This window comes from Phalangium opilio, unplaced genomic scaffold, assembly GCF_054372755.1.
Source record: "Phalangium opilio isolate 3A_F unplaced genomic scaffold, DU_Popi_V2 ptg000048l_1, whole genome shotgun sequence".
NCBI classification, from domain to species: domain Eukaryota; kingdom Metazoa; phylum Arthropoda; class Arachnida; order Opiliones; family Phalangiidae; genus Phalangium; species Phalangium opilio.
The window spans coordinates 3,864,700-3,878,668 of NW_028324170.1; the positions used below are offsets into that span (position 1 = coordinate 3,864,700).

Consider the following 13,969-nt stretch of genomic DNA (forward strand, 5'->3'; position numbering starts at 1 on the left):
GCCAATATTTTTGAGAAGAAGCCCAATTGGCGGCTTTCCAGCCCAATATGGCAAACCCTGAGCGGATTTTCCGGAATCCGGAAGCGCCGGAACTTCCCGGAAGTAAAAAAAAATCGCCTTTCCGTGACGTCACTCAGCGGATATTCAAGATGGTGGCGTACATGAGGTTATATTTTCCCGGTTTGTTTACAAATTTATTTGAAAATCGTTTAATTAATCAAACTCCATTAATTTCAAATACGTTCAAGATACTTTCGCGAAATACAACCAGCACTGCCCACAAAGATTTGGTAATTAAGCTTGATTTAAAGTGTAGTTACTAGTTTACGACTGTTTGAAAAATTAAGCCTTTGCATCTATAATGTTATTTAATTATTAATTAAATTTTATAAACATTAAAGCCAGATCCCTCAATAAATAATCCTTATTCTAAAGAAAGAAGGCAATGCATACTTTGCAAGCACAATATCAAAGTTAATTACAAGGTAACCAGGAGTGGACAACTGGACATAGAGCAAAAAAAAAGGGGGGGAAACACAAATTCCACCCCCCCTCTTTTTTTCGGGTATTTTTGTTTATAAATTGTTTTGAACACAGAATCCAAAGTTATTAAGTCAGTTCGTTTCACCTTACACTGGACGAATCTATGATAAACACATTACTGGTTTATGTGATGCTCAGCAAAAGCTTGTTGTTCGTGAAATAACCAAATCTAGATTAACTGGTATATTACTTATACTAAAATTAAATTAAATCATAATTAAACTACATACATTTCTTTAGGTTTTATGGCTTATACAATGAAAGAAGCGAAATTTCTCAAAGATGAGAAGATATTTAACCCAGCTAGACCAATCAGACCAAATCCTCATTAATTAATTAATTTTCAATTATAAATCATTTAGTAAATAAAATCATTATTTAAACCACTTTTATTTGTGACTATATCTACATTCATTATTACTTAAAGGACATCCTTCAGGATGGTTTTTCTTAAACCAACAAGTTCTACTTTGAATAGAACTTAATTTTTTCTTTTTATTATTATTTTTAGAAGAATGCTTAGCTGTTTCGTTAGATTTAATAATTAATGGTTTAGTTATTAAAATTTCTCCATTCTTGATTTCAAAAATATGTCTATGATTCCTAATTAATGTCTGTAATCCTCCATTTTGTTGCTTCAATTTCAATTTGATCTCAGCGTCCAAACTGTCAGCTAAATCAGCCAAACTTATCGTACCTCCGAATTTAAGTTTTTTCAAACCAGATACAGTTTCAATTTCGTGAAATCCTTCCCCCCTTGATAGAAGTAAATTCGCAATTGAATTTACAACATTTTCCAAGAAATTTTTATCTAATTGAGTACAATTTGCAACAGGGGGAGCTTTAACTCTCGGTACGAAACCTTCGGACCAGTTCTGATTTGTGTCCGATGTTTTACGAATAGTTTTAGAGTTTTCTTTGATGAATTTCATTCGTTTCTCATCAACTATCGCTTCAGAATCTTGGGAATAATTGCGGGAATGACAAACAAAACAGGTTCTCTTAGTCGAGGGGATTCTAAGCTTGTCTTTTTGAACGTTAAATCCAACTTCGGAGCATAATTTCTCGACAAATGTTAGATAAGATTGATATTGACTGATTCCTCCTTGTTTTCTTTCAAATTTCCCGTCAAAAGTAAAGGGGCAACATGGTAAAAGAAATACTTTCATATTATAAGAGGATCGCGCTGCTATAATGGGAATCCAAGGAGTTAATTCATCGGAATGATTTCCAATTAACCAATCGTAATTAGGAAATAAAGAATGAGATGATGGGACTATGGTCATCTCTTTTAAATTAATCCCAGAGCCAAGAATATCCCATAGTTGTCGTTTTCTAAGATCAACCCCAATTCCAGGGTATCCTTCGGAAGACAATATATAAACTAACAGCCCATTTCCGCATCCTAAATCCACAAAAGATTGCTTTTCACCTAGATTTAACTTTGCTCTTTCTTGTTCCCAGAGACAGATAAGGTAAGCGGCTATTGCGATATCTTCATGTACAAATTTCAAAGGGTCTGTCCCATCATCAGGCCATATTTTAATGAAATACTCCGCATATTTTTCACGTAGACTTAATCTGAGGTTATTGTAATGTTCAATTTTAATTAGATGTAAAGGGGGTGTTGTTGTTACATTTTCATCATCCTTTGACCATTTAACGATTTTGGGGAAAACATTTGTTTTAAGCCATTCAACGCTGGGTTTTTCATTATCTATCAATGTTTCAGACTTTAAGGATGAAGCTTCAAGTGTTAGATTGGTATAAGCATCAGCGGAGAATGTAAATTTGTAGCACAAATCAGGTGTTAACCTGTTTCTTAGGTCTGATCTTGATAATGGGTAAAATATGCAGAAATTTGAGGTTTTGTCAATGATAATTAGTTCAAATTCTTCGTTAAAGGGGGGTTTCATTTTTGGTAAAAGTTTACGGAGGATTATTATTGGTTTACATTCAACAAACCACGAGTCTGTTTGTATGGTTTCACCAATAGAGATATGGTTTTGATTTTGCATTAACTCCAACAATGTAGAGGTATCATTTCGTTGGATGGAATTTAAGTGTTTTATAAACAAAATTATACCATCTGCCGAGTTTTCAAGCACATATTTCACGTCAATAATGTGACCACCAAATATTCTTTTATTTAAAATGTTTGGACGTTCAATATAAACACGAATAGCTTCCCAAAAACCTTTTTCTAAGACTTCCTTCGTCATAAACTCTTCATCTAACTCAACCTTAGTTACTACTTCAAACATTTTTTAATTGTAATTAATTAAATTAAAAACCGTTCGGCATATTTTAAAGTGTTCCCGAACTGGCGAACTTACAAGAAAACACGTGGACTCGTGGATTTGCCAAGTCACGTGATATGTCACCCCCCCCCCCCCGGGCCCCTAGACGTCATCGTCACTGAACAAGGAGAGGAAAATACTGGAGTAGAAAATAAGTTATATGATTATATCATTGGCTTACGTGCATTTGCGTGCAGCGATTTTCCTATAAAAAGTCGTCAAAATGGCGGAGTGGGATTTAACTATGCGTATGGGCCAATATTTGGACCGGCATTTAGTTTTTCCGTTGCTTGAATTTTTATCCGTTAAAGAGGTAAGAGTGTTTTAAAATATTTGAAATCATATCCAAAGATATAAATATCATTGAATGCTTGGTAATCGTGAATTATATCGAGACCAAGGCTTACCGTCAAAAGTGCCGCATGGCATTTGCAATGGCTCTGACCCTTCAAAAGTCCTGGTGTTTCTGACCTCTTGAAGGCTTTTTACACGTTTTATATGTTGTATTTAAATTAATTTAAAGGTTTACGATGAAAAAGAATTGCTTAAAGCCAAGATCGACATTCTTAAAGACACTAAAATGGTGGATTTTGCTATGGATGTGTACAAAATGCTTTACCCTGATAATGATGTTCCAAAAGGTCCGTTAATTAATTTAATGAACCCAGCGTCTGTAGAGACATTAACGGTAAGATTATCTTTCAGAGCTTCACGAGAAACGTATCGTAGTTGTTGAAGAATTAAAGAAAATTCAACAAGATTCCGAACACATTACAAAAATCTTCATGGATGAAACATTCTTGGAAGAAGTCAAGAATTCCAGAGATTCCCGTCAAATTCTGGATTGCCTCGTGAAGAATTTTAACGTAAGAACTAATTTCTATTTAAATGATATTTTTATTAACTAATATATTTATTATATCCTCATTTTTAGTTTAAAATGGAAATGATGGATACTGTTTACGCTTATTCCAAATTTCAATACGAATGTGGCAATTATTCTGGTTCCACGCAATATCTTTATTTTTACGGCCTTTTGGTTCCGTCAACGGATAAAAATTATCTAGGAGGTTTATGGGGCAAATTAGCCTCTGAGATTTTGATGCAAAATTGGGAAAATGCTCTCGGAGATCTGAATCGTTTGAAGGAATACATTGATAATAATGTAATTAGAAATTTAAATTGATAATTAATCTCTGTTAATTGATAATTTTTAATTAGAAATTTAAATTAATAATTAATCTCTATTAATTGATAATTTTTAATTAGAAATTTAAATTGATAATTAATCTCTATTAATTGATAATTTTTAATTAGAAATTTATATTAATAATTAATCTCTATTAATTGATAATTTTTAATTAGAAATTTAAATTGATAATTAATCTCTGTTAATTGATAATTTTTAATTAGAAATTTAAATTGATAATTAATCCCTGTTAATTGATAATTTTTAATTAGAAATTTAAATTGATAATTAATCTCTGTTAATTGATAATTTTTAATTAGAAATTTAAATTAATAATTAATCCCTGTTAATTCATAATTAATGTATAATTATTTCAAGACTTTTGGATCAGCTTTGCAATCTTTGCAACAACGTACTTGGTTGATTCATTGGAGTTTATTTGTTTTCTTCAATCACCCTAAAGGTCGTGACCTTATCATTGAAATGTTTCTTTTCCAACAACAGTAAGTTCATTTTAAATTAATTAAATACTTTTAATTATTGTTGTTTTTTTAATCCCTAATTAGGTATTTGAACGCGATTCAGACTGTTTGTCCTCATATTTTGAGGTATTTAGCGACTGCTGTCATTACAAACAAACAGAGACGTCCTGTCATGAAGGAGTTGGTCAAAGTTATCCAACAAGAGTCTTACTCTTACAAAGATCCAATTACTCAATTTGTCGAGTGTCTTTACATCAAATTTGACTTTGACGGAGCTCAAAAGAAGTTGAGGGAATGTGAAACTGTTTTGGTCAATGATTTCTTCTTGGTCGCTTGTTTACCCGATTTCATTGAGAATGCTCGGCTTATTATCTTTGAAACATTCTGTCGAATTCACGAATGTATTTCTATAAAGTGAGTCAGGGATGTTTGGGATGTTTCAGGGACTTTGGTCAAGGAGCCAGGGAGGTTTTAGTCCCTATTCTTTGGGAACTTTCAGTCATTAGGGGTATTTTAAGGTTTTTTTTTTTTTTTTTTTTTGATGTTTTGGAGGGATTTATGAAGTGTCAGGGAGGTTTTAAAGTCTTAAAGGAAGTTTGGGAAGTGTCAGGGAGGTTTTAAAGTCTTAAAGGAAGTGTCAGGGAGGATTTAAAGTCTTAAAGGAAGTGTGAGGGAGGTTTTAAAGTCTTAAAGGAAGTGTCAGGGAGGATTTAAAGTCTTAAAGGAAGTGTGAGGGAGGTTTTAAAGTCTTAAAGGAAGTTTGGGAAGTGTCAGGGAGGATTTAAAGTCTTAAAGGAAGTGTGAGGGAGGTTTTAAAGTCTTAAAGGAAGTGTGAGGGAGGTTTTAAAGTCTTAAAGGAAGTTTGGGAAGTGTCAGGGAGGTTTTAAAGTCTTAAAGGAAGTTTGGAAAGTGTCAGGGAGGTTTTAAAGTCTTAAAGGAAGTTTGGAAAGTGTCAGGGAGGATTTAAACTCTTAAAGGAAGTTTGGGAAGTGTCAGGGAGGATTTAAACTTTTTAAAGGAAGTTTGGGAAGTGTCAGGGAGGATTTAAAGTCTTAAAGGAAGTTTGGGAAGTGTCAGGGAGGATTTAAAGTCTTAAAGGAAGTGTCAGGGAGGTTTTAAAGTCCTAAGGAAGTGCCAGTGAAAGTTTTAGACCTTCAGGGATATTAAAAAAGTGTCAGGAATGTTCCAAAGTCTTCAGGAAACTGATGACAGCTCCTTTATCTTGATAGCATGTTGGCTGACAAATTGAACATGAAACCAGATGAAGCTGAGAGGTGGATAGTCAATTTGATTCGTAATGCTAGACTGGATGCTAAAATAGATTCTAAATTGGGCCATGTTGTCATGGGAACGCAAGCTGTCTCTCCTTACCAACAACTAATAGAAAAAACCAAGGCTTTGTACTTCAAAGCTCAAGTTTGCACCACTAACATCGAGAAGAAAGTTAATGCCAATAATACTGAAAGAGTAAGTCAAATTTTTTATATTCCTTTCATTAAATAATTTAATATTGTTAATTTTTATTTGTAGCAACATTGGAACGCTCAGGATTTTTAATTTAATTTGGGAGTTCAGTTCACGCTATGTCTGTAATTAAATCAATCGGAATTAAAATTATTTGGTATCAAAATGAATTTTTCTTTGTCTGTTTTTCTTTAATAAAAAATAAAAAACACATTTTTGGGTATTAATTTTTACAATAAAATTCTTAATTTTTAATTAATTTCAAGCTTAAATTTAATTAACTTTTTTCGGTATTGAAATTCCAAGTTTAAATAGTGTAAGAGTTGCAATTTATTTCTATCCAATCACGAAGCGTAAAATCTATGACGTTTCAATTTAACCCCCTTTCTTCCCCATTCATTTATTTCACCGGCGATTCAGTCAGTGTTCTCCTCGTTGTACCACTGTTGAATGCTTTAATACCGACTTTTCAGTTCAATTAACGGTAATTAAGTCTTAAATCTTTGATAAATCTTTAATTAAAAGTTCGTCTACGTGATGATTTAAGTTTTGAGTCGTTAACGGGTTCGCGAAATTGTTTCTGAACGGATTAAAAGGAAGACCTAGCCAAGGCCTAAAAGATGTCAAGTCATAGCCAAGGCTTATGTTGGCCGCCAAAATGTGAAATTTGCAACGAGGATTATAAGGGAAGAAATCAAGCCAGGAAACCTAGGATAAAAGCTACTAAATGGATTATACGTTAACTGTAAGTACTTTTTATATTTTTAAGCTTGAAAATTTTCTCTAGTATTGCGTATAATTTCCGGGAAGGTGTGGTTATATATTGGAAATCTTTACCTTGTAACAAAGTTAATCAGTGAAGTTGGATCTTCCCTGTTCCTCCTTACCACCTGAATTTTAGCAACAATATTCATTTTAATTTATAAAAATTATAGTTCAATAAGCAATGTACCTTTAGAGCTAGCTAAAAAATTCATTTGGAAGCCAAATTTTATATAATGAAAGTTCTTAGTTTAATATTGACGAAGACATTCAAAGCCTCAAATATAAATCTAGCATTCTAGCACGAGTTTAGTTGGAAATTAAATCCTCCGAGGTAGCTTAGGAGATGTAGGTTTGACCATTTAAGTTATTATTTATCTATGGTTTGACCCTTTTTAAATTATCTGTGAATATTTTGATGTAAAAACAACCTCATTATAAAATGCACGTGGTAAATAGTCTTAGCGTGGCAGAAAAATACTGGGTTAGATGGCGCTTTTTACCGGGTCTTGGGATTAAAAAAAAAAGGTAAATAAAGAACTGAACTGAATGGAGCTAACTTGATCTGAAATGGGGAATATTAGTGTTATTGCCTAGATGGAGCCACGGTCTCTAATTTTTGCGGTAGAAAACAAGTTGATAAACACCATTATAACATTTTAATGTTAATTTCTTTTTGCGATTTAAGAATAGTCGTGACTCGTGGGAAAAGCTTTAACATCCGCTTTTAGCACTCGGAACAAACTTAAGTAATTTAGAAAAATCCCGCCTTAAACTCCATTATAAATTTACCCGAAGAAAAGTATTTAATGTCGATACTCCCATCTGATCTTGACCCCGATTATCTGTCAAAAATTTTTGATTGGCCCACCCTCCTTCTCTCACGAGAAATATTTGATAGACATGAATTTCGCTTTTAGTTTCGTTCCCAGGAATTTTTTTTTTCCTTTTCAAGGTTTTTTAATTGGATGAGAGAAAGGGATTACGATATTGTGTTACATTAAGAGTAAATACGCCAGTAACTTAATATTAATAAGTACGACGCTTTGAAAAATTTAAAACTTAATTCGGTTCTCAAATATTTGCTTATCTTTATGTCATACTTATCATAATTAATTTACTTATGGTGAAGGGGTGTTGAAATCCACCGCAATGTGTCACTTTATAAAGATATCTCGTTTCTTTTGTATAAGATTATAGTAAAAACAGCTGGAACTTGGGGGATATCTTTTAAAGAAGGCAAATCTGGTTATTAAAAATGAAAGAAAGAAAAAGTAAGATTGCGGAGAAAAATCCACTTTCCCTTTAAACTGAGAAACATTTCATTTTGTTTAATTTACATTTAAACATGATAAGCATTCTAATTTTTGAACTACTGTATACTTAACCAACTGTCAGAAAGAATAATTTTACGCGCGAAATACGGGATGGGATGAGGGAGGGCCAAGGTTCCTGTAAATATCGCTAGCGCGCGTGATTAATTTTGGCGGGAAATGGGAAATTCATAGCACCTGGCACGCGCTTTCCTTTTTGTCACGTGACCCATCACCTAGATGAACTGAGCAACATGTGGCTAGCGATTTTTTAGGAACTAAAAAAAACCGCAGGTGTTGACGCGTAGCATTGTTACTAAAATATAAAAGAAATTGTCCATCTTATTATTAAATCGTTACGAATTGATAAGCGTGGTCTTACGCTAAACCCCGTAAGTGGTCCGTCTCTTTTTAACAGGGTTCATACAAACCTGGAAAACCTGGAAATAAATAGTTGACAAAAACCTCAGGGAATATTCAGGGAAATTTCGAATTTTTAGTAAAATTCAGGGAAATTTGCGTCAAACGGGCCGAGTAATTAAGTAAAATGTTCATAAACATACCCTCCATAGGATTAACGTTACTCTATACTTTGGAGGCTCATAACTCTGGTTATATTAGAGATACGGGGATGCCCTTTGAGTATGTTATAGTCCTATTTGCCCCCCCCTCCTTTGTTAGCATTTGCCCCATAGGATACTCCATATACGGGAAAAACCTGGAAAATTCAGGGAAGTAGATGGGGAAAAACCTGGAATGGAAATCTCAGGTAAATTTGTTTTCCAAAAGTTGTATGAACCCTGTTTAAGAAGTAACTTACCTGTAGCTATAGAGTATGGAGGGACTACGTGTTTTATTTGATAACCCTTCTGAATCTGATTGATTTATTTCCACCCACTCCGAAACGAATTCAATCATTTCCGGGCCAATAGATAACCTCCGGATATTCAAGTGACATTGATAGATTGACCAATAGTATTTCAGAGTTCTTTCGCGGGGTTTTTTTTAGTTAAACTAAGCGTACTATATTACTTTGTATCAATTGTATTTATTTAGTAGCGCGTGTTGGTTAACTTGTGGGAGATGCACGGTTGTTCTGGTACTTACTATAACTAGAAAACCGGTTTTTATTTTTTATTTTTTTCTTTTTACACGCTTCAAATAATAGAAAAATAATTAATTATAACAAAAACAAAAAAAGGTTGTAGCGCATTTTTCAAATCCTCTGATTTATTACGATTTTTTTTCAATTAGTTTCAACACTAAAGTGGCCATATATTTTTCTTTTGGGTTTGCCATCCCTTTATTATGAGTTTATGTTGAAATTTTTCCCGCCAATTTTATAAAGATAGCGCGCCTTTTTATTTGCGAGCACGTGTGGGATTCGTTTGGGGATGCGTGGTAATCTCCGAGGAATGTCAATTAAAACAAAATAAGCAGACAGATCTTTCTTAGAACTCAGCATTTAAAAAAAATGCTCGCTTCCGTTTGAATTCAATTTGTCAAACATCCTGTGAAATATTTTTGTTTAAAAAAAATTGGAAAACAATTTATAGTTAAAACATAAGTCTATAAGATTTGTTCCATAAGTATGCTAGAGAATTACTGAGAGCTAGTTCGAGAACGACGCCAGAATTGACTAGACGCGGTTTTGCAGTCCATTTTACTATTTAGTCTGTACTAAGCCTTTGACAGCGCCTCACCAGGCGTCGCTTTACCTCGAATCTATGACCTACCTCACTCACTTCATGACAAGCTCCAGTTTGTAACCAATGACAAACTTATGTAACATATCTTATGAACTTATGGTGAAACCAATGAATTTATTTTAAATTTAGTTTAGAAGAAAGATACTGCGACTTCCCTACCTTTTGAAAAGGGTCTATTGACTTTTAAAATGTCTAATAATCATTATTTAAATTTCATTCCATGACAGATGGTTTAAAAATATACTTTTTTGATAGTTAAGGTTATCAGTCAGGTTTTAAACACTGTTGTGGGTTTTTTTTAGATAATTTTTCCAGTTGTCAGTTGGTTGGGGCGGTTTTTATAGGTAACGGATTTGACCAGATTTGAAGTTATTGTATTTCAGACAGAGGAACTTCTAATGGTTATTTTATGGTTCTGTTTAACCCTTTTTTCTGTCGGTAAAATTTGCATAAATATATTTGCGTCATAATAAACATTAGGGTAATCAAATGTTCAGCATGGCAGCTGCGTATATTTTTAACTCTAATAACAATAAAATAGTCAGGGAATTTTGGTAACTGAATATTTTATGCCAACTTTGTTGTAATATTTGATTAATTTTTGTCTGGGAATTTAATGTGTTTACTTCGTAATTTTACGTAATTAAGCTTTCGTAAAGGATCGAAAATATGATTAATTTTTGTCTGGGATTTTAAAATATCTATTGAGAAAAATGTGTTTACTTCAGAATTTTGCGTAATTAAGAGCTCTTTCGTTAAGGGTCGAAAATAATTGGTTTGTACAGTAATGATTACCTTTTTTAATTAGGGTAATCAATTAGCAATTTGATATATTTCTTAAACGGTTGAAAAAACGTATTAATTTCATGATAATTTTACGTAATTAAGCTTTAGTCAAGGGTCAAAAATTGAATTATACCGTAATCATTACCAGTTAGTAATTAAGGTAATCTTTAAAAATTGTCTACTTAGTAAGTGTACTTCTAAACGCCTAACCAAACGGTGTTTATTTCATGATAATTTTACGTAATTAAGCTTTAGTCAAGGGTCAGAAATTGAGTTATATACAGTAATCATTACCAGTTAGTAATTAGGGTAATCTTTAAAAACTGGTCTACTTAGTAAGTGTATTTCTAAACGCCTGACAAAACGGTGTTTATTTCATGATAATTTTACGTAATTAAGCTTTAGTCAACGGTCAAAAAATTAAATTATACGGTAATCATTACCAGTTAGTAATTAGGGTAATCTTTAAAATCTGGTCTACTTAAGTAGTAAGTGTATTTCTAAACGCCTAACAAAACGGTGTTTATTTCATGATAATTTTACGTAATTATGCTTTAGTCAAGGGTCAAAAATTTAGTTATACCCGTAATCATTACCAGTTAGTAATTAGGGTAATCTTTAAAAACTGGCCCACTTAGTAAAAGTATATTTATAAACGGTTGATGGGAACCTTGGGGCGATAATTTACGAGCGTGTAATTTATTTTTTGCTGTCAAAGCAAAAGAAAGATAGAAAAAAAAACTGTAGCTAGTGGTAGTTTTTAACGTCCGGCAACAGCGAAAACGGTTAGGGTTCGAGAGAAAAAGCGATTAAACTTTGTATCAAGCAAGGGTTAGTTATATTTTACAAAGATAGTTGGCGGCGGCGGCAAGCTACAGTCAGTGGCAGAAGGTTTTTTTTTTATATAAATCTATATAATATATGTTCGACCTTGTCCCACATTTATATGTCGCTATGACGTCATAACGCGGTTCGGTTTAACGTCCAAGAGTTATCGCTTCCTTTCGCGCCCAGGGAGATCGACAAGGAGTTAATCACTTCTTCCTTTTAATTAATTATAAATTTTTAAGTTTAGTTCATCAAGTTATCCACGCCTGATTGTTGTAATGTTAACCCTCAAGTATTTAGTGTTAGTCAGTAGAAATCAGTAGTAGATTTCCCTGAATCTCTAATAGAATTAGAGGTGCTGTAAGGATTTGGATGGGTTAAATTATCTTTTCACTGTTCTGCTTAATTACTCCAGCCCTGATTGTTATAACTGCGATTAATTAGTATCTTTGGAAAGGGGAGAAATAGGGCTATCACATACTCAAGGGATTCCCTGTATCTCTTATAGAACCAGAGTTATACGGCTCCAAATTGGAAGAAATATAGAGTTCGAATTGTGATAATTAACGCTGCATTTTACTAATTATCTTAATTACTCGGGCCCTGATTGTTGTAACCCCAAATATTTAGTATCATTTTGAAGGGGATAAATATGGCTATCAAATACTCAAAGGATTTCCCTGTATCTTTTATAGAACCAAAGTTTAAAGTAAAACACTACAAATTTAAGATATCAAAATTTATTTTTAAGGCAGTAGTTCGCCCCTCGTTGGGAGGAATGGGGCTGGAGGTCTCTTTAGAATAAGAAGTTACTTGAGATCTCGTAACAGGCCTAAATGTTAGATATTCGTTTAAAGTTAACTAGACGCATTTTTTTGCTTCTTCTCATGAGGGGTTTGGAATAATTTAAAGCATTTTTTATAGCCCGCGTCCCATTCAGGAATTTTTTTAAGAGTTATTTCGAAACTTTCAAGGACTCTATGATAATTGACCACGTGATATAATCATTAAACTTGATTAAATCATTTACGTAACTAACCGCGGATCTGAGAACGCCGTCCGTTTTTTTTAAATCTATAATTAGAAATTAATAAATGGTCGACGCCATTCCTGGAAATATCAGCGAATTGTAAAAAGAGTCATTAAAGTAATTTAATTTCACCTTAAAAGTTAAGTTCGTGGTACTACCAATTTTTAGCCGCTTAAACTTTCAAGCAAAATTGCTTGAGACTTTCAGGGAAAAATTGCTTGAAACCTTCAGGGGAAAAATTGCTTGAAACCTTCAGGGGAAAAATTGCTTGAAACTTTCAGGGAAAAATTGCTTGAAACTTTCAGGGAAAAATTGCTTGAAACTTTCAGGGAAAAATTGCTTGAAACTTTCAGGGAAAAATTGCTTGAAACTTTCAGGGAAAAATTGCTTGAAACTTTCAGGGAAAAATTGCTTGAAACTTTCAGGGAAACATTGCTTGAAACTATTAGGGGAAAATGGATTGAAACGTTCAGGGAAAATCTGTATTTCTGAAATGAAAAATCCGCGACAACCCTATAATAACCATGTAAATTCTAAGATTATATAATATCACAGACTCGGGTCCAGGGTAGCTAGTGACATTTTTTTAAATCTCCTCCATCCTATCCCCCTTCCCGTCCTTAGCTAGGCCTTGGATGAACAATCTTAAGCCTTGGTAAAGGTTATATAGTAATAGCATACTTGGGTTTGTTTTATGTTAAAACTTAAGCATTCGGACCACCCCGAGGGGGCCTTTTTAGCGGGTCTAAGGGCAGGAAACTGTTATTCTATCCCGTGGGGCACTCCCTCTAGCTACTATTTACGGAACTATGCTACGGATGTGATAATCAGAAATGGGGGAAGCGAGGAGAACAGGGGGGAAAGAAAAAGGAAAGAATGGTGTGGATAATTTTTATCGAGTAGGACCCCCAAAAACTTGTATTGGCGGTGTATTTTCTTTTCTTATGTTATTTGATATCTCAATTTTGGAGGGCGAGAATGACCCCTAACTCGGTGACTACCCTCCCACACACCCAAACCTTCCTTATGTTCAACACAGGGTTTATACAAACCTGGAAATGTATAAGCTAAAATAAATTGAATTGTTAAAACTTGTACCACAAAGTTTTGTTGAAATCTGCTTACACAAATCAGGGATAGATTTAATTTTAGAAGTAGGAATGGAGAACAGAGTAATGTGGGCGCGCGCGTCAGAGTCCCGGACCCCCTTCCACGGGACGGGGGGGGGGGTATGAAAGAAGAGGCGGGTCATAGCGACAGAGGTAAAATGGAATTACGCATTTTTCGCCGTCCCCGTCAGCAACGTCATCAAAACGTACTTTAAGTGAGCCAATAGGGTCTTTGCGCGTGACGTCAAGTTACCTTCCCCCTTTCCTCTCCCCTTGCCGGCTCCCCGCTCTGGCCACGTTAGGACGCCATGTTGACATCCCCTGAAAACCGGTTTTCGCCCCTATTTCTTCCCCCTTTTTACTCTGGCGGAAAAACCCTATAAGATAATTTAAAATTTTCGGTACGTGTTGGAGGGAGGGGCTCTATCTATACTGGGCTATGAGTCGGACTGAA

The 13,969-nt window shown here is 34.0% G+C and overlaps 3 protein-coding genes and 2 long non-coding RNA genes across 5 annotated transcripts; 2 read left to right on the top strand and 3 right to left on the bottom strand.

The window, feature by feature from the left end:
* The first annotated feature begins 32 nt into the window (after positions 1-32).
* Positions 33-935, top strand: mRpS18C (mitochondrial ribosomal protein S18C). The gene is made up of 4 exons (XM_089839520.1): positions 33-290; positions 402-485; positions 598-724; positions 784-935. The coding sequence occupies exons 1-4, from the start codon at positions 48-50 to the stop codon at positions 873-875; spliced, it is 546 nt and encodes a 181-aa protein (XP_089695646.1). The 5' UTR covers positions 33-47; the 3' UTR covers positions 876-935.
* Positions 915-2,927, bottom strand: LOC149673780 (putative tRNA (uracil-O(2)-)-methyltransferase). The gene has a single exon (XM_089839508.1). It carries the CDS (start codon positions 2,805-2,807, stop codon positions 933-935), a length of 1,875 nt encoding a protein of 624 aa, XP_089695634.1. The 5' UTR covers positions 2,808-2,927; the 3' UTR covers positions 915-932.
* Positions 2,928-2,998: 71 nt separating this feature from the next.
* Positions 2,999-6,148, top strand: eIF3e (eukaryotic translation initiation factor 3 subunit e). Its single transcript, XM_089839516.1, has 8 exons — positions 2,999-3,156; positions 3,367-3,484; positions 3,549-3,709; positions 3,778-4,008; positions 4,411-4,535; positions 4,599-4,928; positions 5,744-5,981; positions 6,045-6,148. Exons 1-8 carry the CDS (start codon positions 3,067-3,069, stop codon positions 6,069-6,071), a joined length of 1,320 nt encoding a protein of 439 aa, XP_089695642.1. The 5' UTR covers positions 2,999-3,066; the 3' UTR covers positions 6,072-6,148.
* Positions 6,149-6,290: 142 nt separating this feature from the next.
* Positions 6,291-7,527, bottom strand: LOC149673782 (uncharacterized). The gene is made up of 3 exons (XR_016366920.1): positions 6,931-7,527; positions 6,816-6,868; positions 6,291-6,686 (listed from the first exon to the last, which is right to left on the bottom strand). It is a non-coding gene; the product is annotated as an uncharacterized LOC149673782 (long non-coding RNA).
* Positions 7,528-9,174: 1,647 nt separating this feature from the next.
* Positions 9,175-12,089, bottom strand: LOC149673783 (uncharacterized). The gene is made up of 2 exons (XR_016366923.1): positions 9,922-12,089; positions 9,175-9,564 (listed from the first exon to the last, which is right to left on the bottom strand). It is a non-coding gene; the product is annotated as an uncharacterized LOC149673783 (long non-coding RNA).
* Positions 12,090-13,969: the final 1,880 nt, after the last annotated feature.

Bases quoted from the DNA above. Each gene is read 5' to 3' on its own strand.
- mRpS18C (XM_089839520.1), top strand. From the start codon at position 48: ATGGCAAACCCTGAGCGGATTTTCCGGAATCCGGAAGCGCCGGAACTT. The intron at 291-401 runs GTAATTAAGCTT...TAAACATTAAAG, and splicing joins GCACTGCCCACAAAGATTTG to CCAGATCCCTCAATAAATAA. The intron at 486-597 runs GTAACCAGGAGT...TTTTGAACACAG, and splicing joins ATATCAAAGTTAATTACAAG to AATCCAAAGTTATTAAGTCA.
- LOC149673780 (XM_089839508.1), bottom strand. From the start codon at position 2,807: ATGTTTGAAGTAGTAACTAAGGTTGAGTTAGATGAAGAGTTTATGACG.
- eIF3e (XM_089839516.1), top strand. From the start codon at position 3,067: ATGGCGGAGTGGGATTTAACTATGCGTATGGGCCAATATTTGGACCGG. The intron at 4,536-4,598 runs GTAAGTTCATTT...ATCCCTAATTAG, and splicing joins ATGTTTCTTTTCCAACAACA to GTATTTGAACGCGATTCAGA. The intron at 5,982-6,044 runs GTAAGTCAAATT...TTTTATTTGTAG, and splicing joins ATGCCAATAATACTGAAAGA to CAACATTGGAACGCTCAGGA.